Below are 25,694 nucleotides of genomic sequence, written 5' to 3'. Positions count from 1 at the left end.
AAACAGCAAGGCAACATTTTTATGGGAGCCAGCCCTCAGAGAAGCCCAAGAGGAGCCGCCATCGCGAAAAGCTCCAGTAAGTGGGGATTGGGTGAGGAGCCGCCGCTGCCTGCCACTTTGAAATTTGGCAAGGGAGCTGGCCAGAAAATAAAATAAATGCTGCTGCCCTGGGGACTTCAAAGATAAGGGAAGGGTTCAGCTGGCACCCTCAACTGCATTGAGTGGGACCAGAGTTAAAAAATAAATAAAGTCAAGGTGAATAGGGCAAAGGCTGGGGTTGGGTTTAATCCTGGTAGGCTGGGGAGGTATTCCACTATGACCATTCAGTCTCTCAATCAATTCAGCTCCAAGAATTTCTTTCCCACATCAGGCTTTATAAAACCAGCCCAACTTTACTAATAAAGCAGCACCATCTATTCACACAGGATCACACAGTAGGGAAGTTCATTATTCTGATGTCTACTGGGTCCACCCCCTCCTGCACCCTGGAATTCCTTCCTTCTCTTCCGGTCTGTCTTCTGCAGCTAAACCCATGGAGAAACTATTGATAAGAGGAAGTGATGAGAGAGTTTCCCTCGTTGATTAAGGGAATAATGGAGCAGGCCAGAACGCGGGAAGAGAAGGGGGTGGGTGGGGGGAAATGCTGCTGCTGCTGCACAGGGGGCAGGGAAAGAGACAGAAACACAGACAAAGAAAGGGGGCCAGGGAGAGAGAAAGACAGAGAGAGAGAGACAGAAAGAAAGAAAGACAGACAGACATATATTCTAGCACCCGTTAATGTAACGGGCTAAAAGACTAGTATTAACATAAATGCATAAAAGCAATATTAGTGATAAGAAACACATGACACACAATTAGATAATTTATTTAAGTATTGCACTTTTACACATTAGGTTGGTGTTTCTGTATTTATGAGAGGGTTTTTCAGGGTCCATGATTGAAATCTGAAACTAAGGGCTGGCTTCTTCTGATTTCAGAGTTGATGGCTTATAGGACGGATGCCAGCCTGTTGGGTTGCGGCCTCACTGCAATCTGGAGTGCAGTGTATAGGCCTCTATAACTTGTGAATTTTTGGAAGGAAGCAAATGAAATAACTAGCAGGAGAGTGACTAAGTGGCTGGCTATCTAGCTGGGGGTGAATGAGGATGACATCAAGAGTGTGGCTTGCACTGTGGATAGGGGATGTAGGAGGTAGAGAAAATTTGTATTGTGATTTTTTGTTGTTGTTGTTGTTGTTGTTGTTGTTTGAAAGTTCTTTCTTTTTTTTTTTTTTTTAAATAAATCTTTATTGATTTTCATACCTTCAACAATGCAATACAACAAAAGCAACGTACAATGATACAATAAAAGCACATTGTAACATGCTCATAATCAACCTTTTTCCCCACCCACCCTTCCGTCCACCCACTCAATAATCATTCAATAGAACATAAATACATATATTACCACAAAAACTTTACCCTATTTTAGATAATGATATCTTCCCACCCACCTCAAATATAAAAACTCAAAAATCAGATTATGATAAAAATATCCCTCCCCCACCCTAACCTAGATATGTACCAAAATAAACAAAAACCTGAATCAGAGTATTCACTTACTTATTATCAACTAAAATGAGGTAACATAAGATGTCATTGGGCCCCATATCAATTTTTGTATATTACCATCACCAGACAAAAAGGTAGGAAAAATGATTTTATTTTCAATTTAGTGATCAAAATGTGTCTGTTTTGAGAATTTATATCTGCTGTCTATATTTTGCACTATGGCCCCCTTTTACTAAACCGCGATACTGTTTTTTAGCGCAGGGAGCCTATGAGCGTCGGGAGCTGCGAGGGGCATTCAGCGCACCTCCCTGCGCTAAAAACCGCTACGGCGGTTTAGTAAAAGGGGAGGGGGTATATTTGTCTATTTTTGTATAGTTGTTACTGAGGTGGCATTGCATATATTAAAGTCATCTGCCTTGACCTCTGAAAAAAACCCCGAATACAAATGATAATTAACATTTTCTCTGCGTACAGTGTGCTTTGTGCTTTTTTAAATTTTAGTGTTGGTAGATCATTTTGATTTGGTCATTTTAAAAGTAGCTTGCATGCCAAAAAAGTGTGGGCATCCCTGGTCTACTTCCTTCTTCCTACTAGCCCTTCCTCTCTCTCCCTGTGCACCCAAGCATAAGCAAATGATGAAGTTTTAAGGCTTAGAAACTACTTCGCTTTTTGCCTTCTATTTCTCAATCAAGTGCTTTCCAATTTGGACTTCTCTTTAAAAGAATGAATGTTTACAAAATGTTTTATGTAGGTTTCATCAGTTAGTTTTCCAGAGGCAACTATTATACACCCAAAAGAGATTTGTGCTCAGCTGGAGAGTTTAATGAGTGCCAACCAAATGAGTTAGTGTGATAATGAAAAAGGAGTAGAAGGGAACTAGTGGGGTTTAAAGCTACCAACATGCTCTCCATCTTGCCTCCACAGACATGCCGGGATGCTCTTGTGCAGATTAGGTCAACAGTTCTTCAAAGCACTTTTGGCTATGTTTAAAATAAGTAGTGAATAGATGGAAAAAGAGGTAAAGGGTTATGTTAGCTTTTAGAAGTTCTGACTTAGCAAGAAGCTCTGGAACAAGGTGGCCTGAATGGATAAAAGGAAAAAATCCTGCACAATAAATGAAAAAAAAAATTACACCTTGCATGATTTGGAGGGAGACTTTTTTTTCAGCTGGTGGGCTATATGCCTCCCATAAGCCCAATCAACCAATTTGGGAACGTGCAGTGTGCTGAGCCAGCTGATTATTGTATGAGAGTGCTGCTGCAAGGTGAGAAGTTCTGTGGTTGAGGCTTTTTGATCTTTATGATGAAGCCTGCCGTGGCTTCTTTTGGGCTGCTAAAGTAGTGAGACAAATCGCTCAAGATTTTGACTTCTGACCTATGATTGTCATAGTTTATGAGATTCAGAATGATAGGGGAAGTACTTTTTTAATCATTTGCTATTTATAGCCCTGGAGTGAGAGCGGAATTGGGAAGCTATTTTTTTGGTTTTGCTCTTCATTTTACATCACAGAATATAAATTCCTCTGTGGCCTTAGAGAGCACAGTGCTTTAATTTACTACTGGTTTCTTTTGGTCAACTAGTAACCAGGGCTGTGGAGTCGGAGTCGAGGAGTCGGAGTTGGAGGAAATTTCAGGTACCTGGAGTTGGAGTCAGAAGTACAAAAAACTGAGGAGTCGGAGTTGGAACATTTATCTACCGACTCCACAGCCCTGCTAGTAACCAAGAAAGAGGTTGCATAGCGTATGGAGAATGCAAGAGCTCCTTCTTTATACCCATTAGTTTCGGGAAACTTCCCTTATAGATGTAATATTGCTATAAATTTACAAATACTAATTGGTACAAGAGAAACCATGTATGATGATTTTCCTATAAGAGAGAAGAGAGGCAGAATGAAGTAGCGCTGGCAATGAAGGATCCTGAAAACATCTAAATAGGAAAAGAGCAAGGCTTCCATGATGATTTCTGGTAAAATCTGAAAGGCAAAGGAGAGGTTCAGAGAAGGATAAGCGGTATATGATTCTCCTGTATGGAGCATTATAATCATTCTTCTGTGTATTCACAATGAATGAGTTACTCATATTGTGTGCATTTTGGAGACCGCACCTTCAAAAAGATATAAATAGGGTGAAGTCGGTCCAGAGGGCTGCTACAAAATTGATAGTGGTCTTTGTCATAAATCATATGGGGAATAAACTTAGAGACCTTATTAATATGCATACTCTGGAGGAAAGACAGAAGAGAGGGGATATGATAGAAACGTTTAAATATCTCTGTGGTGTTAATGTACAAGAGGTGAGTCTTTTACAAATGAAGGAAAACGCTAGAAGGAGAAGGCATAGAATGAAGTTAAGGGATGATAGGCTCAGGAGTAATGTAAGAAAATACTTTAGAGAAAGGATTGTAGGTGCATGGAATAGTCTCCCGATGGAGGTGGTGAAGATGAAGACTGTACCTGAATTCAAGATAGCATGGGAGCAACATGTGGGATCTCTTAGGGAGAGGAGGAGATAGTGGATGTTGTAGATGGGCAGACTGGATGGGCCATTCAGCCTTTATCTGTCATCATGTTTGTTTCTTACTGCTCAGTACAGAAGAGAGAACCTGGCATGCATTTTCTTATGGCTGAAGAGGTTATCAATTTTTAGAGTTTAAGGTGGACCACTATTTGATGGAAACACTTCAAATATGGGTGTAGTGTTTCAGAATAATCTTTACCGAATAAATACCTTTTGAGCAAAGCACCAATTGCCCAGTTTTGCCCAGCAAAACAAAATAGAGGTTACATTCTTTCCTATCTCAATAGATAATGGAAAGTAATGTGTATTGTATATATAAGGGGTCAGTAATGTCTGTCTGGGATCAAAATAACTCTCTGAAATGTTAACAAAATGGGATCAAATTTGGCTTGGAGAAAACAGTTAAGACACATCAAGTTCAAAGATAAGTCAGATTGGATGGGTGTAAAAACGGGGAGGAAGAGAGAGAGAGGAAATGTGAACATAGAGAAATAAGCGATTCACGTGAATTTGTGGGAGCCAGTCAAGAAGCCACTCCTGCTCGGTGCTGCTCCGCAGCTGAAGAAAGCAGAACTCGCGGCAGCCACCGACCGACTGGGTTAGCAGCGGGGCAGGAGCACGGAAAGCTTGCTCCTGCCCGCTACACCTCTGGACCACCAGGGATTGGCAGAGGAGGTATGACGGATGGACAGGACAAGGCAGGGAGCAGAGCCACTGCCAATTTTGGGAGAGGCTACGGCCCCTGTGCCACCCCCCCCCCCTTTCCAACGCCTATGTGTTAATGTACTTCACTGATAATGTTCAGTTTATACTTTATGTACACCGCATTGCACTGCAAGGTAATTGTGATTATAGAAATACATTTTTATGTTGTGTCCTTTATCCTTCCTACTGTACTGCTATAATAGTATCAACTTGCTGAGATTTGCTATAGATAAGCAATGGGGCCACCATGTAAAGGTTGAGGGAGTTACATATTCTCTTCCCCCCCCCCCTCCCCTCTCTCATAGATACATAGCAACTAGCCAGCTTTGCTTCTGAACTTCATTCTTTGTGCTCTGTTTACCCTTCTATATATCTTTGAAGGAAACTTTGTTGTAGCCTTTCAACAAAAATATCTGTGGAATAAGAACAAGTGATATTTCACTAATGTCTCGCATAGGAAGCTCAGTGTTGCTTCACTTCCTTTCAAAACCTAAGGCAGAAATAATATGCACTGCCTGCAGATCTGATTTGATATTGAGACACACAGGCAACCATAATTTGGAACTTCTTAATGTTGAGCAGCTAAAAACACATATGCAAAGATCATAGATTGTGATCTATGTTTATATGAGCATTTAGAAAAATGCTAGACTTTAATAATACCTCTATTTGCTAAATGATAATGAAAAATGAACTTAGAAAGCTCATTAGTATAGTAATATATAATTTATATATCTTTAAAACTGAGCATGGTACCAGAAGCCTAGATGGTGGTCAATGTAATGCCAGTTTTTAAAAAGGAGTCCAGAGGTGATCGGGAAATTATAGATCAGTGAGCCTGACGTCAGTACTGAGCAAAAAGGTAGAGATTATTATAAAGAAGAAAATTACAGAGCATATAGGATGGCATGGATTAATGAGACAAAGCCAACATGGATTTACTCAAGGGAAATCTTGCCTCAATCTACTATATTTCTCTGAAGGGGTGGATAAACGTGGATAAAGGTGAGATGGTCAATATTGTTTATCCAGATTTTCAAAAGGTATTTGGCAAACTACCTGAACAACTCCTGAGGAAATAGAAAGTCATGTGATAGGAGGCAGTATCCGATTGTGGATGAAAAACTGGTTAAAAGATAGAAACATACTGAAACATGTGCACTCCCCTATACACCCCCAAAACCCTTTTGTAGTGGCATATAAGTGGCTCCTGCAGCCATAAGGGCTATTAAGGTGGTAGATAAGTGGGTCTAGGGGATTCTGGAGGTGGTTTGGGGGGCTCACCGTGACCTATATGGGAGCTATAGTGAGATGACATGGCACCCTTTTTGTGAAGTTCACAGCAGTGCCCTGTAAGGTACCCCACTATTTAGGTGCCATGTCTGGATGTTCAGTCCATCACTTTGCAGACCCCTCCCACTTCCAACAAGGCTTGTTCTAGGCATTTTTGACTTGGATGAAAAGTTGGACAAAAATGTGGTATAAAGATGGACAATTTAGCGACTTGGATGATCAGATCATCAGGATGTATACTTAGACGATTTTCGAAAGGGAAAAATTTTGAACGTATTTTTCGAAAATGTTTCCTAAGCTGTTTTTTACTTTGGACGACTTGCGACTTAGACTAAAACGGACTTAGACGTTCCTTTCGATTATGCCCCTCCAAGGGTTTTTGTAGCCAAACTGAAAATGCCTAAATTATCAAGAGGTATACATTTTCCTGATCTATTTCTGTATCACAAGTCCTTTTTATTAAGGCAAGGTTTGGAATGGCTACCCTCAACTATCTACCCAAATCCTAGATGGATGCACATTGAACAACTTTATATGAGTCCAGTTCCTCTATCTCACTTAGTTGGAATGACTTTGAACAACCAAGGTAAAAACTAACCCCATCATAAACCATACTCACAAATTACTTCAGTTATTAGACTCCTCCTTGGACATCCCTATATCAAATTAATTTGATATCCCATTTGGAATAATCCATTAATATTAATCAATAAAAAACAAGTGTCCTGGACTTCCTGGCAAAAGAATAATATTTGGAATATCAGTTTCTTTGTTGACCCAATAACTATAAATTGGAGAACCTTTTCAAAAGCTCAAAAGTTATATAATTTGAAGGATACCCAATTTTTTAATGGCTCCAATTACGTTCAGCATTCTGAAATAGTAAAATATCTGTAAATAACGAGCATGTTATAGAAACATAGAAACATAAAAGATGACGGCAGAAAAGGGCTACAGCCTATCAAGTCTGCCCACTCTGCTTACCCACCCCCTGTCTATGCCCTAATGACCCAATTTTCTTATCTTGACCCTCGTAGGGATCCCACATGGGTATCCCATTTATTCTTGAAGTTACTCCCAGATTTTTTAAATTTGGCTATTAAAATTTCATCCTAGAATCATACTGCATTGCAGCTATATAATTTTTTAAAAATATATACTTTCCCCTAATACTACTTCTCTTCGTAAAGTATGGGAGGAAGATATACAGCAATTAATTTCCAAAGCGGATTGGGAAAAATTATGCTATTTTACATTTAAATGATCTAAATCAGGGTTGTCAAATGTCAGTCCTCGAGGGCCGCAATCCAGTCAGGTTTTCAGGATTTCCCTAATGAAAATTCATGAGATCTATTAGCATAAAATAAAAGCAGTGCATGCAAATAGATCTCATTCATATTCATTGGGGAAATCCTGAAAACCCGACTGGATTATGGCCCTCGATGACCGACATTTGACACCCCTGATCTAAATCTACATTACTCTACAGTCAATGTATTTTCTTACCATAGATCGCTTTGGACCCCTCTGATATCTCATATGATTAACTCCTCATTTTCCAAACAGTGTTGGTCCAGTAGTCTGACTATAAATATAATAAAACATTTTTTGTTTGATTGTTCATATGTTCAAACTTTTGGGGTTAAAGTATGGTCTACCATTAGTGACATATTCCATGTATCTACTCCATTTCATTATAAAAATAGTCTTGTTTAAAGGATTATATTTCAAGACATCTTTGTTTTACCATTGTTTACTGATAGATGTATTATTAATGATATAATTGAAAATCATTTATACTTCTTAGAAAGATCTTTCCAAAATATATTATGATAAATAGTTTTTTAGCCCGTTACATTAACGGGTGCTAGAAGCCCTTCTCTCTTACTTTTACCTCCTCCCTGTCCAGCAGCACCCCCCCCCCCCAATTCCCTGCTCCCCCTGTCCAGCAGTAGCCCTTCTCCCTTACTTGTACCTTCCCCACTGTCCATTAGGAATCCTTCTCCCTTACCTGCAAACCATCCAGCTTTGGGGCTTTTGGTAGGCCGGGCCACCTTACATTTTAGAAGTCCCCCACCCCATTCCCTGTGCAGCAGGGCAGCAGCATTTATTTTCTTTTCTGGCCGGCTCCCTTGCCAAATTTCAAAGCCACGGGCAGCAGCGGCTCCTCGACCGATCCGCGCTTACAACAGCCCCACACTCGCGGTCTGGCTGGCTCCCTTACTAAAGCTTTTCACGGTGGCAGCTCCTCTTGCATCCGGCCCTGTGTCCAAAGCTTCTCCGAAGGCTGGCTCCCATGAAAATGTTATTTTTCTGTTTAAAGCAGCGGCGGCAAGATCTTTCAAGAGGCGCACCAGCGTCGGAAGCCTTGTCTCTGACGTCAGAGAGGTTTCCGACGCTGGTGCGACTCTTGAGAGAAGCTGCCGCCATGGCTTTAAATAGAAAAATAACATTTTCATGGGAGCCCGCCTTCGGAGAAGCTTTGGACACAGGGCCAGATGCAAGAGGAGCCGCCACCGCGAAAAACTTTAGTAAGGGAGCCAGCCAGACCATGAATGCGGGGCCGTTGTAAGCTCGCATATGCACTCTTGCCAGCCACGGACCTACTTATCACAGATCAGAGATCACGGAACGCGCAGGTAAGAGTGCTCATGCACGGCTGGGGTTTTATTATAGTAGATGGTGAGAAATTTGATTTGTCTTACTTATAGATACGAACGATACCTTGCTAAGAAAAACAATGTTGGAGTTTTCAACAAATGTGGCCTGTTCTTAAGGATTATTTAGCATCTCATTCTTAATATCTGATTGCAATATTTCTTTGTTTATTGTTATATGTTTCTGAAACTGTTCTTTAAATAAACACTAAAAAAAAACAAATAAAAGAAGCAATATGAAATCGGAGATCCATTATTTATTTCAGAAGATTTTAGTATTGTAGAGATTTGAATTATTTGTATTCAAATGTAAATCACTATTTGGCCAAATATGAATAATGTATTTGGGGCACTATTCGGAGCTAAATTTAATACAAATATTCAGTATAGCCCTATAGATAGTGGATCAGCATTAATGAAGAGATCTAATAGAACCGAATTGTGAAGTTTAACTAATTTTTGGTCTTTGATACATTCTTAGAAGTGTGCAGTCCATACATATTGTACATACATTCTTAGAAGTGTGCAGTCCATACATATTGTACTTCCATGTAAAGTGTAACATTGAATGCCTGTGATGCAAGGGGAATCAAAATTAGGGTTTTAAGGTTATGGTTTTTGTAGTAATCCTTCTAATTAATGCAGAATGTGTCATTGAACAAGGCCTAGATTGCAGCTTTTGAAGATAGAATGTTAATGCTCTGACTCCGTAAAATAAGGGAGGATCGAGGTGGTAAAAATATGGCATTTTAGAATGCATGATTCATTGTTTTGTGATAATATACTAATTAATGTTGATAGAGAACCATGGAACTTCAGTGTGTTTGGGACTGGCAAATAATAAAACAGTAAATTTAGGGGAGAATCCTTGGGTAACTGCGAATAAGAGCTCAAGGCACAAGATTCTAGTTTCTTAAAACTAGGATCTCAGTTGCAAAGAGAATTTTACATGCATAGTATATACGTCTATTTTGGGGTCCACTAGTTTGCGTTTAACTTGTGCCTTTTCAGTAGTACTGTCACTCGAGGTAAACTGAATCAAGGTATAATACAGGGGTGCCCATATTTTTTGGGCTTGCAAGCTTCTTTTAAAATGACCAAGTCAAAATGATCTACCAACAATAAAATAAAAAAAAACCACAAAGCACATTGCGCATAGAAAATGTTAATTATCGTTCCTATTCCGGGATTTTTTTCAAAGAGGTCAAAGCAGATGACTCTATGCACTGTCACCTCAGTAACAACCATATAAAAATAGACAAATAACCCCCGTCCCTTTTTACTAAACCACAATAGCAGTTTTTAGCGCAGGGAGTTGCGCTGAATGCCCAGCGCTGTTCTCGAAGCTCATAGGCTCCCTGCGCTAAAAAACGCTATTGCGGTTTAGTAAAAGGGGACCATAGTGTAAAATATAGACAGCAGATATAAATTCAGACACATTTTAATCACTAAATTTAAAACAAAATCATTTTTTCTACCTTTGTTGTCTGGTGATTTCATGAGTCTCTGGTTGCACTTTCTTCTTCTGACTGTGCATCCAGACCTCATTCCCTCCCCCAACTTTTTCTTCCTCTCTCCCTGCCTCCCTTTCTCTTTTTTTTCTTCATGCCCCCTTCCTTTTTTTTCTGTTTCTGCCCTCTTTATTTCTTTCTCCCTGCCCTCCCCCAAGCCACTGCCATCGGGGAACAGGCCCCTAAGCTGCCTCCATCCAATAACAGGCCCCAAAGCTGCCGCTGCCCCAAGCTCTCCCTGCTTCCCTGCGTCGGGCTGACCAGCATTCCTCTCCCCGACGTCAATTCTGCCGTCGGAGAGGAAGTTCCGGCCCAGCCAGGCAGTGATTGGCTGGCCAGAACTTCCTCTTCAATGGCAGAATTGACGTCGGGAAGAGGAAGGCTAATCGGCCTGGTAGATTGCCAAGACAAAGTGAGTCTATCACGGAGCCCGGGATGGGCTCCGCGATCGACTCACTTTGCCTTGGCGATCTACCAGTCAATCGCAATCGACCTATTGGGCATCCCTGGTATAATATGTATTTTCTTGACTTCAGAGGGCTTACAGTGTACATTTTATTTATCACAAGCCTTATAGTATATGTGTATCAGTAACTTAGTGAGCTGGCCACAGAATTCTGATTTCAGCAGGAATACTAAACAGAATTGACAGAGGCCACAAAATATCAACTAACTTCTTTATTCTCCCCTATTATTTCCCTGACTTTTTCATTCGTTTCTCTATCTCTCTCCCACTCTCTCACTTACTTACTTGGATTCCAGTAGTTTTCTCTCTCTTTCTCTCTCCTGTTATTGACAGCTCCCTCAACAACACACAGATTATTAGCTGTCTCATTTCCGCCGGTAATTTTTTTATTTTATTTTTCCCTAGTGTCTGATGATTTAGAGAAGTTTGGTGCTGTACAAACAGGAAATCAGCAAGGACAGATGTGTTTCTGTCCACTTCCTGTTTGTCAGAGCTATCGACATGTTTTGTGTAGACACAACTTTTCTCTTGCTCTGCCTCATTCCTAAAACAGCCCTCCATTGGCCATCTGCACTTGATGCAGACTAAAATGTTATTTATTGTCACTTACCAGTGCTCTACTATCCTCTCTTGTTCTGCTGGTTTCCCCTGGTCATTTACTGTCTTCTGACATTTCATACTGCAACCTATCATTTGCAAAACTGGAATATGCCTGGAATACGTACAAAAGAACTTGAACAATAACAAGAAGGAGCAAGAGCAGGCAGAGAAGGGATGACAGATTTAGAGAAAAGAATAAGGGGACAGGGAGAGAGTGCAGGTGCAGCATTTGAGGTTTGCCAGCATTTTTCTATGATAGCCCTCATGATTAGTGCTGCCCGATTCACGATTCGAATCGGTTCACCGATTCACTTCGGGTGAATCAATTCAAATCAATTTAAAACAAACAAAAAAACCGGCCTCCCGAGTCGGTAACTGACCCTCCCCCCTCATCCCCTAAAGCAGGAGCGGCAGCATTGCCTCTTGCTGGCCGGCCGCTGCCGCACCTGCTTTAGAGGGCAAGGGGGGAGGGTCAATCGGGAAGTGCTAGTGTCTGACTTCCCCCTGGCCTCCTGAGTACCATTTACCTAATATCAGCAGCCTGCAGAGAAGATCGCCGGTGCTAGCGATCTTTGCAAGCTGCCCTAGGTCTTCGGAGCTGTTTCCTCTGCTGCAGTCCCATCCTCCTCTGACGTCAGAGGCAGGATTGCAGCAGAGGAAATGGCTCCGAAGACCTATGGTAGCTTGCAAAGATTGCTAGCACCGACGATCTTCTCTGCAGGCTGCTGATATTAGGTAAATGGTGCACGGGAGGCCAGGGGGAACACGCAGGCCTTCCAGGGGGGGTGCACAGTCCTTTGGTGGGGGTGGTACAGGCCTTCAGAGGGGACAGGCAGGTCTTAAGGGGTGGAGGCACAGGCCTTCAGGGGTGGTGGCACAGGCCTTCATGGTGGACAGGCCTTCGGGGGGGGGGGGGAACAGGCCTTCAGGAATGGTGGCACAGGCCTTCAGGGGGGACAGGCCTTCTGGGGGGGTGCAGGCCTTCAAAGGGGGGGACAGGTCTTTAAGGGGGGAGACAGGCCTTCAGGGGTGGTATCACAGGCCTTCTGGGGGGACAGGCAGGCCTTCAGGGATGGGATGCAGGCCTTCGGGGGGGAATAGGCCTTCAGGGGTGGTGGCACAGGCCTTCAGGAATGGTGGCACAGGCCTTCAGGGGGGACAAGCCTTTGGGGGTGACAGGCATTTAAGGGGGCAGGCCTTCAGGGATGGTGGCACAGGCCTTCAGGGGGGACAGGCAGGCCTTCAGGAGTGGGGTGCAGGTCTTCAGGGGGGGGACAGACCTTCAGGGGAGGAGGGTCCTGGTGTAGAAGTACATGGAGGGAGGGAAAGGGGGGTTCAAAGAGACATGCATATGCCAGACTTTGTGGCGGAATAAATAATGGGTCTAAAAACAGAGGAGATAGAGAGAGAGATGGTGGACAATGGGATTTAGGGAGGGAAGGAGCAGAAAGAGAGAGAAGTTGGACACAAGGGATGGTATGGAGGGGGGATATAGATACTGGATGGGAGGGTAGTTGGGAAAAGAAAGGGAGATATGGTGGACCTTGGGGTGGTGGGGAAGGAGGGAAAGATGCGGAATGAAAGGGTAGTTAAGAAAAGGTGGATCTGTGGAGAGAGATGAAAAAAGGAAAGATGCCAGACCTCCGGGGGAGGGAAGCGAAATGGAAGGGGAGGACAGAGATGGCAGATGGATGGTTAGAATGGGAAATAAGAAAGAAGGAGACCCTGGCAAGCAAGTTATCAGAAGACAATCAGAGCCTGGGACCAACAAGATTTGAATAATGACCAGACAACAAAAGGTAGAAAAACAATCATTTTATTTTCTGTTTTATGATTACAATATGTCAGATTTGAAATGTATCCTGCCAGAGCTTTTGTTAGACCACAAACGTGAGCTAGGATTTAACAGAGAGAGGAAAAGTCTTTTTTTGTTTGTTTGTTTATTTTATTTACACCACAGCGCCAGTGTGAGTAGGAGAAGGCAAAGGGGGTGAAGAGGCTATAAAATAAACCCACCAGGATATTTGAAAAAAAACACCCAATTGGGCAAGAAAATCGAATCGAAAAATCGATTCAATAGGCTGAATCGAATCAAAATTATTTTTCCTGAATCGGGCAGCACTACTCATGATTAAGCTGTTATAAAGCATGCTAGTAGCACCATGCAGTGCTTCTTCACATGATGCCAATTGGGCTGCAGAGCCATGTACAGCCTTTCAGCCCACAGTCTCCTCAGCCATGACCTTCTCATTCATAGACAAAGCAGTCTTTACTGTTGTGTACTTTGATATTCGATTGTGGATCCTAACAATCCTATTGGCTGAAAGGAGATGCATTTCCTAGAATTACTATTTTTATTCTCAGAACTACAAAATTAAAATAAACTAACCTCCCTTTGCTGTTCCCCCCCACCCCCCCCAAAAAAAAAATGACTTGCTTAAGACATCTATCTCCTCGTTCGGAGGATCGTTTCTTCAATCATTTTTGTTCCCATATTACTTACTCTCTTACCTGATGCCTAAACGGAGGGGTCGAAGTGCCACTTGTGCCTTGGAACCCCCACAGCCGGCAACATTGAAGAGCTCCTGAGACGGATGCAAGGAGCAGTTTTGGCGTCGGAGAGAAGTCCGCAGAGGACCCACGGAATGAGCGATACTGCGGTAGTGCCTCAGGGACTGGAAACAACATTAAGTCCTGATGTCAGGGCACCGCCCCCGCGGCCTCAAACCAGCAGCTCTCCAAGGGGTATGGAAACCCCGGAAGTCGGGGCTTTACCTTCCCCGGAGGCAAGCAGTCCTTCGGAGAGCCTGCTACTAGGAACTCATATTAACATGAGCCCTGTTGAAGAATCTGGAAGGAATTCAACTATGGAGAGACGAGTTAGTCTACAGGGTTAGCGACTAGAAATACAACAGAATGGTGAGCACTATGACATTACTGTTTCATTAATTTCTTTGGAAAAACATTCAGAGGTAACCCTGGACTTGCTATGGGATCTTATAGCCGGCCTAGTGAAGACCATAAGCCCAAAACTCCAGTTAATTGATGGAAAATTGCTTCAACATACTACTGAACTTAAAGAATTGAAAAATGAAATGACTGCCTCTAATTCTTCTGTTCAGAAGCTTGAACAGGAAATAAAATCATCTAGACAACTACAGGAAACTTTAATGAAAGATAACATCAGTTTTAGGAGAAAGATGGAAAACAACTCCAGATACAATAATTTAAGGTTAATTAATTTCCCTATGTTAACATTGGTAACACCTAGGTAGGGAAATGTTTAAGAGATATCTCCTTGAAGTATTGGGGGTCTCGAAAGATTCAATACCCCTTTATCACGAGTCTATTATTTACCTAATAAGAATCAATCTCTAAAAAGGTCTTCAGACCAAGGATTATTGAATGTATTGGAGTTATTGGAGAAATCTGATAAAGAGGCAGCAGAACCAAGTACTTTGATTATATCAGTAGCTTTCTCTATTGATAAAGTTTGATTGTTAAAACTATTCTTTAAAAATAGGCAGAAAGAATTTATGGGCTTCAGAATACAGATATTCCCTGATTTATCACGGGAGATCCAAAAGCGCCGCCGTGAATTTCTTATGTTGAAGCCAGGTGTTATATCTTTAGGTGCTACTTTTTACTTGCGACATCCTTGTAAGTTCATCACCGTACAGTTAAATATGTTTTCTTTGAGCCTATTCAATTAACTTCTTTCTTGGCGCTTTCCCGTTTGCAGGCAGAAAAAACTTAGGCCCTGAGATTATAGATTAATCCCTGCAACCAGCCCTATAGCCTTTTTATGTATAAGAATGTATCCAATTCTTTTCTTTTTGTTCTCGCTAAGAAGTACCTTGGATTGCACAATTTGAGGACTTGAGCATATTAGATATAAATTATTTCAATGTTATTGTATTAAGTTCTTGTTGTATCGTTTATTCTTGTTAGTTTGATTTGAAAATCAATAAATATATTAAATATTAAAAAAAGACATTATCTCCTGTAGTAAATGCTCCACGCTGTTCCTTTCCAGCATTTCTGTACTAATGTGCTTTTTCCTCTTAAATTCCAGAAATGGAAGAAAAATTGGATTGTTTTGTACCCAGCAAGTCAGTTTGGGGTTGCCCGACTGGAATTCTTTGACAACAAGGACTCCAGCACCCTGGCTGAGAAGCTGAATTCCAAGCGGCTGGATAAAAAGATTGTACGTTTGGCAGATTGCATCAGTATCCTGCCGGCACTGACTGAAAGCTGCCCAAAAGAAAATATGCTGGCTTTTTGCATTGAGACGAGTGAGAAAAACTATTTGTTTGCCACAGAGAAGCAGGCCAGTTTCGAATGGATTGATAAACTCTGTGAAATTGCCTTCCCGGTAAGGGAATTTATCTTGTATTTAAAATATTTTAAGAATCCAGCTTTTTATACCGTTACGTTTAACTAGAAATGAGATTACTGTCTTGGCAAATGATCAGCCCTTTGATTGCATGCTGGCTAAATTTGAAGTCTCTTTAATTTTTATATTGAAAGAAATTTGAATGGTAAAGGTCTTCTAATTTGTAGATATGCAGAGGTAGTATGTTTTTGCTATGAGCAGTGTCCGAATCCAAATAATTTAAAAGCCACCTTTTAACAACAGTACACACTTACATAGGCACATTTCATGCAGTTCCCTTGTCAGCATTATAGGCGACACATCGCGAAGGGGGCAGAGGCTTGTCTGTCCCGGGACACTGGTTGAGAACCACCAATCTAAGACATGTGGCTGCATTCTTGCATGCTATTGTAACGTTCCAAATATTTTATATCCTTAATAAGGAACTGGTATCTGAAGTCACACTTTTAGAATTAACAAGTTTCAAGTTTTATTAGTGCTTGATAAATCGCTTATTGAATATCTAAGCGATGTACAATTCAAATAAAATAGAAAGACAAATACAATGACTTTGAATAACAACATACTGGGTTAACATACATGAATCGTGAGGAGTGGGGGGGAAAGTTACAATATGTTTGTAGAAGAAAAAATACATTAAAGGGAAAATAACTCAAAGAAGGGGGGGGAAAAAAAAATTGTAGGATGTCGAGTCTAGGGACCAAAAATTCTAAGTCTGGGGATCATATATTAAAAGCATCCTTAAAAAGATGAACTTCTTAATGAAAAGTTTTGTTTATTTTTTAAACTGGCACACTAACCTATAGTAATAGTTAAGTAAATGCCAGGTTGGTTTTTTTTGGAAAAAATCATGTCTGAATTAATTCTGCTTTTCACAGTGCACCACCTTATTCAATGAAGTCTCAGATTAGAGAGCTGCACGGGAACGGGGACGACGGGAATCCCGCTGGTTCCCCCTTTGGGTCACGGGGATCCCATGGGGACACCCCCTAGGGTCACGGGGATCCCGTGGGGACGCCCCTCGTGCTCTCGGGGATCCCACGGGGTTCAATGCCGTTCCTACCTGCCCTGCTGCGAGGCCTCGTCTTCCATTTTTTTCCTGCCCTGCTGCAGCACACATAGCCAATCGGAAGTCTTCCCCAATGTTAGCGCTGACGTTGGAGGGAGGGCTTAAGCAAAGCCCTCCCTTCCTCCAACGTCAGCACTGACATCGTGAAGACTTCCGGTCGGCTGTGTGCGGCAGGGCAGGTAGGGAGAAGGCAGTGGCTTCCAAAGTGGGGGGCAGTCCACCCCGGGTGCAGCCATGGGGTGGGAGGGGTGGGGGGGAGTGAGTGTGCACAGCCGGTCAGGTCCCCCGATCGACCGACAACAGGCCCGGCCAACAAACCTCCCTGCCCTGTAGCCGCGAATCTAAATTACCTTCTTACAGCAGCTTCAATACTCCAGCTGCTGTAAGAAGGTAATTTAGATCCGCGGCTACAGGGCAGGGAGGTTTGTCCGACCAGGCCTGTTCTGTTGTCGGTCAGGTGGGGAAGCACCACAAAGGTAAGGGGCAGAGAGGAAGAAAGGAAGGAAAGGTGGAGTGGAGAAGAAAAGACGCTTAAGGGAAATGGGTAAAACTGAGGGGGGAGAAGGACGCTGAAAGCACTGGGGAAGACAAAGGGGTGGAGAAGGACGCTGAAAGGACATGGGGAGGACGGGAGGGGGGGGAGAAGGACTCTGAAAGGACATGGGGGGAAAGACAGGGTTGGAGAAGGATGCTGAAAGGACATGGGGAGGACGGGAGGGGGGGAGAAGGACGCTGAAAGCACATGGGAAAGGCAGAGGGAGGAGAAGGACGCCGAAAGGACATGGGGAAGACAGAGGGGGGAGAAGGACGCTGAAAGGACATGGGGAATACAAAGGGGTGGAGAAGGATGCTGAAAGGACATGGGGAGGACAGGAGGGGGGTAGAAGGACACTGAAAGCACATGTGGAAGACAGAGGGGGGAGAAGGATGCTGACAGAAAATGGGGAAGAGAGAGTGGGGAGAAGACGCTGGCAGGGAAGAAGACAGAGATGCCAGACTATGGGGAGAGCGGAGGGAAGAAGATGGGTGCCAAACCAATTTGGAAGGGGGGAGAAAGGGAGAGGCACAGTAACAGAGCAAATGGAAGACGCAAGAGAAGAGAGACAGTGGATGGAAGGAATTGAATGAGAACATGAGGAAAGCAGAAACCAGGCAACAAAGGTAGGAAAAAAAATTCTTTTTTGTTTTTGCTTCAGGATAAAGTAGTATATTAGTTGTGTTGATAAAAATTTATAAACATTAGAGGCTCTGGTAGAAACCCGTTTACAAAGTATGTATTCTTCCCAATTAATATTTCCAAATTAATAAAGTCTTTTTGCTTATTTTTAAATGGGTTTCTACCAGAGCCTTTAATTCAGTAGCATAATTAACTGAAATAACTATTTCTGAAGTTTATAGGGACGGGCGGACACGTAGGGGATTCCTCGCGGGGACGGGTGGGATGGAGGGATTTCTCGTGGGGACGGGTGGGAGTCCTCACGGGGACGGGTGGGACTTTGGCGGGGACGGGTGGGATTTCTGTCCCCACGCAACTCTCTATCTCAGACCCTGGCTTGTTTTCTTTTATCTTGGATAAAATGTGTAGATGTGACAAGCATGAAGTTAAGACTTGGGATGCAGAGTGGTACTTGTTCTACTTCCATAAAGATATAGTTTATTAAATTTGATTTCTGTTACATAAACATAGGAGTCTGCACTCTACAGTAAGTGAATATCCTCTGGTCACAAACTGTTGCAGAAGGATATTAATCACATCTTTCAGCTCCTCCTCCATCACCCAGTTTTTCCTTCTACAAGAGAACTGAGGTGTGTTCTGATCTGCTTTGTTCGGTTTTATTATTTGGGGGGGAGGGGGTTATCCATTTCAACGTGTCTAAAGGTCCCCAATTTAAGAGCTACTCTGCTTGGGAAAAGACACAGATTCTACACAGGCGGTGTGCAGCTTGCAGGGTAACCCCCAGGTGTACCTGCTTGAGCCAGCCTGCTCTGTGCATTTTGGAAGCTCAGGGGTCTGTTTTCCTGGGAGCTAGCTCACCTTCTGATTTATCAGAGGCTTGAGCTCAGGCTGTGGGGCCCCTGTGTTCAGTCCCTTTGGGTTTTAGGGAGCCTGCTGCATTTCTTACTCCCCCCTCATTGCGGTGCAAGGATCCATGGGGGTTGAACAATTGATACTGGTTGACTGGCAGTTTTGGATGTGGATCTGGATCTGTTTGATCTCCAGTTTAGTATCACTTTTGACTGTAATCAAGGCAGAAAATCTTTTCCATACAGTCAGGCTGCAGAAAAAAAATGGCACAGGCAGGCACTAGCAAAACACAATGAGTACAGTCCATTATTCCATATGGGAAAAATGGGGAGGTCTGAATATTTAATCTTTAAAGGTTTATAGGGCCAGAGATAGGGTCCCCTACCTCCAAAACTCCTTTTCCTAACTTTTTGAACTTCAGGAGAGTCCCCCCCCCCCCCCAGGGTAGCCATCTTGAATATATTTTTTTTTCTAAAGCCTCCATCTGTGTCAAACCCCATGATTTGATTCAAAATCAATTGGGATGGATTCCTCAGCCTGTTCTGCCCCCATATCATGTCAGTTTTGTGCTGGATGGCTGACCAAAGAGCATCCGTGTACCATGTGCTACTGAGCACGCGAGAGAGGGATTAGAGCCTTAGACTTAGCCTCCTCTGAGTCCTCTAAGGCTGGGGAACTGCAGGAGATCTAGATGGCTGGGAAGAAATCCCTCCTGGAGACCCCAAAAAGTGATTTACGGGAAACGTGGAAGTGGTGGAGCCCAAGAGAAACTAGTCTGAGGTCCTACAGGGATCTATGGGGCTTCCTGTTCAGGAATTCATGAATCTTCTGTGGAAGGCTTATTTGAAGGGTCTGGAATGCCCTGCGCTGCCTGCAGTCATTGGATCAAGGAGAGATTCCTCCACAGGAGACCTCCATGCCACTAAGGAATCCGACCCCCACCCTGAGTGACCATGCGGATTAGGACTGGGAGGATTGGAGATTGAACTTCATGCCTTTACTTTCCCAGAGTGCAATTTCTTGCCTAGAGGACTCTGGTTCTCTTTCAGGGACTGGAAATCAGGAGATGATAATCCCACTTGACCATGGAGAGGATCCTTCCATGCAGCAGCTTTTCAGGTCAGTTACAGTAGCTCATGTTATTACGGATGCACTGAGGGAATTGAAGCTGAAACCTCAACAGCTATCAACCTCACAGTGTATGGTCATGAGCGGCACTATTGTTCAGACTACATTTTTTCCTGTATACCTGGACATCACCTTGCTGATCACTGAACAGTGGTAATCTCTGGAAAGTTCCTTAAGGTAGCCAAGACTGTGTCCAAGCTGTACCGTATGGCTCCAGGATTTCACCAGCTGTTTACTCAGATGAAAGTGGATTCCAGGTGGTTCCCCCCCCCCCCCCCAACATCATTCCCTCCAGATGCAGCTTCCCTGATCCATGCAAATGAGAAATAGCTCACTTTGGCTCAGAGTAGACACGCTTCAGCTTCTCACCCAGGGCTCCAATGTCCCTAGGTATGTTCTCCAAGAACACCTCGAAGAACATACCTAGGGACTTTGGAGCCCTGGGTGAGAAGCTGAAGCGTGCCGGAGCTCAGGTGGTCTTCTCCTCGATCCTCCCAGTCAGAGGCAAGGGAAGAACCAGGGATGAGCGTATCCAGAGGACAACGAGTGGCTACGCAGCTGGTGCAGGGAGATGAATTTTGGATTCCTAAACCACGGAGAGTCACTTCAGGGGCCAGACGGACTCCATCTAACCAGCAGAGGTAAGAACGTCTTCGGACACCGATTGGCTCGACTGCTACACAGGGCTTTAAACTAGGTAAGTTGGGGGAGGGTACCAGTATAGTAAGTAACTATCCAGAGGAGGGGAGACACTACATACCTTGGGTGTGGAATTGGAGTAGTCACCTTGCAAACAATTCTTTAGGTACCACATCAGTTCAGTTGGGAAACTCCCCTTGGGAGCCTAGCAATCACAGGGTATGGAAGGCTTTGTATGTTAATGCACACAGTCTAGGCAACAAAATTCTGGAATTAGAGACTGAAATAATGTCTGCTGACCTGGATGTGGTAGCAATTTCTGAGACTTGGTTCACGGACTCTCATGGGTGGGATATGGCTATACCGGGTTAACCGGGTTACAACTTGCTTTGTCAAGACAGAGAGGGTAAGGTAGGGGGAAGGGTGGCACTATACACCAGAGAAGGCATCAAACCTACGAGAATCACGGATGTCAAGTACACCGGGGAATCCCTCTGGGTTAACCTAGCCAGAGGCAACGAAAAATCCCTATACCTTGGTGTAATATACAGACCTCCAAGACAGCTGGAAGACAAAGACACAGAACTAATCAAGGACATTGAGAATATCACTTTACGGGGGGATACGATACTACTAGGGGACTTCAATATGCCCGATGCAGACTGGAACACACTTTCAGCATCTACCAGCGGAAGTAAAAGGCTATTGTCCTCCATAAGGGGAGCACAACTCAAACAATTGGTGTTGGAGCCTACTATGGCCCAGGCGATACTGGATCTGGTACTCACCAATGGAGGAAGTGTCTCGGAGGTATCAGTGGGCGACAAGCTAGCGTCCAGCGACCAGAACATGATATGGTTCAACCTCAAAAAAGGTTTCACTAGATCTAACACGACAACAAAAGTTCTCAGCTTTCGAGGCACTGACTTTAACCCTTTCAGGACCATAAGGATCGTAGGCCAATTTTTGTGGTTTTAACGACATTTTTATGGTAAAAAGGGCTTGCAGATGCCAAAAAATTGATTTTTTTTGTGAAATATCATTATTTTTATTTAAAAAAATCACACTTCTGGCTTATGGACAGTGTGGCAAGTGAATCTTCTCGTCAATCTGGCAACGACGCTAATGAATGAATGTCGGAACCAGTTTGTTTACATAAAGGCAGTATCATATGGAATCCGTACATATCAAATTTAGAACTGTAGACTATCCCAATCAAAATGTATAGGATTTTAAAGTTATGGGACAAATATGTCCCTTGGTCCTGAAAGGGTTAAAGGCATGGGAGATTTTGTCCATCAGGCACTGCGACACAAAGCGGTGACTAACGATGTGGAGGCTATGTGGTCAACCTTGAAATCAACCCTACACGCAGCAACAAACCGTTACATAAAATCCGTGAGTAAACGGCGAAGAAAAAACAGACCTCAATGGTTCACCACAGAGATATCAGACCTCGTTAAAGACAAGAAAAGAGCATTCATTCACTACAAACGCTCGAAGGGTAAAGAGGCTAAAATAAAATATATGACTAAGTCTTCAGCTGTCAAACTGGCAGTCAAAGAAGCCAAGCTCCGAGTAGAAGAAAACTTAGCGAAAAACATTAAAAAGGGGGACAAATCTTTCTTCAGGTATATTAGTGATAGAAAAAGAAACACAGATGGAATAGTATGCCTCAGAAAACCTGACGGAAATTATGCAGAATCGAACACAGATAAAGCCGAACTACTAAATGAGTACTTCTGCTCAGTCTTCACCTGCGAAGCGCCAGGGTCAGGTCCAAAGTTAAAGGTGAAGCATAACTCGGGAGACCCGTTTCAGAACCACGAGTTTACACCCAGTGACGTATACGACGAACTATCGAAACTCAAGGTGAACAAAGCCATGGGACCGGACAATCTGCACCCAAGGGTGCTCAGAGAGCTGTGTGACGTCTTAGCGGAACCGTTAGCCGTACTCTTCAATCTCTCTCTAAGTACGGGAAAAGTCCCTTTGGACTGGAAAACAGCTAACGTCGTTCCTCTGCACAAAAAGGGTTGCAAGGCAGAAGCTGCAAATTACAGACCGGTGAGTCTCACTTTGATTGTGAGTAAGCTCATGGAAACACTAATCAAACGCAAACTAGACACGATCCTTGACGAGGAGAACCTACGCAACCCCCACCAACACGGTTTCACCAAGAGTAGGTCATGCCAATCCAGTCTTATCAGCTTCTTTGACTGGGTAACTAGGAGGCTGGACCTGGGAGAGTCCCTAGACGTCGTGTACTTGGACTTCAGTAAAGCTTTTGATAGCGTCCCCCACCGTAGATTACTGAGCAAGATGAAATCAATGGGATTAGGTGAAACACTAACTGCATGGGTCAGCGACTGGCTAAGTGGGAGACTTCAGAGGGTGTTGGTTAACGGTACCCTCTCTAAAACATCGAGGGTGACCAGTGGAGTGCCGCAGGGATCAGTCTTGGGCCCGATCCTTTTCAACATATTTATAGGAGACATGACTCAGGGGCTTCAAGGTAAAATAGCATTATTCGCCGACGATGCCAAATTATGTAACACTGTGAGTGACACTGCAAGTAAAAATGATTTGTCTGACAGCATGAAGCAAGACCTGCTTTTACTGGAACATTGGTCCACAACCTGGCAGCTGGGCTTTAATGCGAAAAAATGCAAGGTCATGCACCTTTGTAACAATAATCCGTGTAGGACATACACAGTGAATGGTGAAACCTTGTCCAGGACTACAGCAGAGCGGGATTTGGGGGTGATCATTAGTGGAGACATGAAATCAGCCAATCAAGTGGAGAAGGCTTCATCCAAGGCTAGACAAATGCTGGGATGTATCCGTAGAAGCTTTGTTAGCCGGAAGCCAGAGGTCATTATGCCATTGTACAGAAGCATGGTGAGACCTCATCTGGAGTACTGTGTGCAATTCTGGAGGCCGCACTACCGTACGGATGTGCTGAGAGTTGAGTCGGTTGAGCGAATGGCCACCAGGATGATCCTGGGGCTCAAGGATTTCTCGTATGAAGACAGGCTGCACAAGTTGCGGCTATACTCTCTCGAAGAACGTAGGGAGAGGGGAGATATGATAGAGACATTTAAGTACATCACTGGTTGCATAGAGGTGGAAGACGATGTTTTCCTTCTAAAAGGACCTTCGTCCACAAGGGGACATCCGCTGAAAATCAGGGGGGGGGAAAATTTCATGGGGATACCAGGAAGTACTTCTTCACTGAAAGAGTGGTGGACCATTGGAACGAGCTCCCGGAGCAGGTGATCGTAGCCAGCAGCATACAAGATTTTAAGAATAAATGGGATGCCCACGTCGAATCCCTATGAGGGTAGCATAGAGAAGGGCAGCTTGGGGACAATTGATTGGGGGAGGGTTGTTGGAGTGGGCAGACTTGATGGGTTATGGCCCTTTTCTGCCGTCATTTTCTATGTTTCTTATCAAGGTGCGTCCCACTCCGATTCCCCTCATGGATGATCCTAACAACCGATTCCTGCCTGTCAGGCTGGGGGGCCCATTGCGGTAGGGGTCCAGTATAGGGCCAATGGTTTCTTCATCAGAGAAAATGGTCGATAAATCATCTGGAACTGTAAGTCATTCAGCTAGCCTTAAGGTCATTGGAGAAAGATCTGGAAGGCAAAGTAGTCAGAGTGTTCTTGGTCAGTGCCACGCTAATAGCATGTGAACAGGCAAGGAGGCACCAAGAGTGCTTTGTTACATCTGGAGGCTTAGATGTTATTCAGATGGCTGGAAGCTCATCTTCAGGCGCTCTCCGCAGTCCATGTAGCAGGAGTGGAAAACATGCAGACTGACTTTCTCAGCAAGCACACATTAGACCCAGGAGAATGGTCACTGTCTTGAAGAGCGTTCAATCTTATTGTTCAACACCAGGGAAGTCCAGCAATGAACTGGATGGCTTCAGCCAAAAACACAAAGGCAATTTGCTTCTACAACCGAAGAGACGAACCAGGAAGTGCAGGGTTGGATGTTGTTTCAGCCCTGACTGGAAGACAGGCTGCTTTGTGTTTCCACCGTGGCCCAGATTAGCTTTGCTGGCCATGAAATACAGATCTAGTATGGCTCCAGCGGGACAGATGCATCAAGCTACCAGTTCATATGGAGCTAATCAGGGTCCAATTCACATGGAGAACCCAGATCGCTTTGATCAGACAGCATGGCTATTGAGCGCTCTACCTTAATACGCAGAGGATATTAGGAGGTAGCCATATCTACTCTCCTCCAAGCTAAAAAGCCTTTGACTTCGCCGTACATGAAGAAGGACATGGTACTACTCGAGAGGGTCCAGAGAAGATCAACCAAGATGGTTAAGGTGTTGGAGGAGCTGCCGTACAACGAAAGATTGGAGAAACTGGGCCTCTTCTCCCTCGAACAGAGGAGATTGAGAGGGGACATGATCGAAACATTCAAGGTACTGAAGGGGATAGACTTAGTAGATAAGAACAGGCTGTTCACCCTCTCCAAGGTAGGGAGAACAAGAGGGCACTCTCTAAAGTTGAAAGGGGATAGATTCCGGATGAACGTAAGGAAGTTCTTCACCCAGAGAGTGGTGGAAAACTGGAATGCTCTTCCAGAGTCTGTCGTAGGGGAGAGCACCCTCCAGGGATTCAAGATAGGGTTGAACAGGTTCCTGCTGAACAAGAAGTGCACTGGTAGGGCTAGTCTCAGTTAGGGTACTGGTCTTTGACCTGGGGCTGCCGCGTGAGTGGACTGCTGGGCACGATAGACCACTGGTCTGACCCAGCAGCGGCAATTCTTATGTTCTTATGACTGTTGCAGCCTGCATTAAGATCTGGAAGGCTTTTCAGCTCTGGTGCACCAAAGAAGATGTGGTGTCTTTCAAGGCTCCAATTCTGGTGATTCTTCACTTTCTGCAGGCTGGACTAGAGATAGGCCTGGCAATGGTACATTTGATAAGCCTCTCGTGCTTTCAAGCCTGAATGGGAAAAGTTTCATTGGCATCTCATTCAGATGTGACCATATTTTTGAAGGGGGCACTCAGATTGTGGCCTCTGTTACTCCAGCATTTTCTGCTGTGGAATCTTAACATCGTCCTGAAGGGACTTTATAAGCCTTTGTTCAAGCCCATTCAAGAGGCGTGTCTGCTA

General features: G+C 43.8%; 1 protein-coding gene across 1 annotated transcript in view; it reads left to right on the top strand.

Moving 5' to 3' along the window:
- Nucleotides 1–25,694, top strand: part of DOK1 (docking protein 1) — a 95,930-nt gene that overhangs the window by 32,351 nt on the left and 37,885 nt on the right. Inside the window, exon 2 of the mRNA XM_033955341.1 lies at nt 15,374–15,673. Within this exon, the coding sequence (XP_033811232.1) occupies nt 15,374–15,673 (300 nt within the window). The remainder of the gene's footprint in view (nt 1–15,373; nt 15,674–25,694) is intronic.

Source organism: Geotrypetes seraphini, chromosome 1 (assembly GCF_902459505.1).
Source record: "Geotrypetes seraphini chromosome 1, aGeoSer1.1, whole genome shotgun sequence".
In the NCBI taxonomy this organism is placed as follows: domain Eukaryota; kingdom Metazoa; phylum Chordata; class Amphibia; order Gymnophiona; family Dermophiidae; genus Geotrypetes; species Geotrypetes seraphini.
Note: the sequence above shows the minus strand (reverse complement) of the source record. Positions and strands in the feature narration are given on the sequence as shown.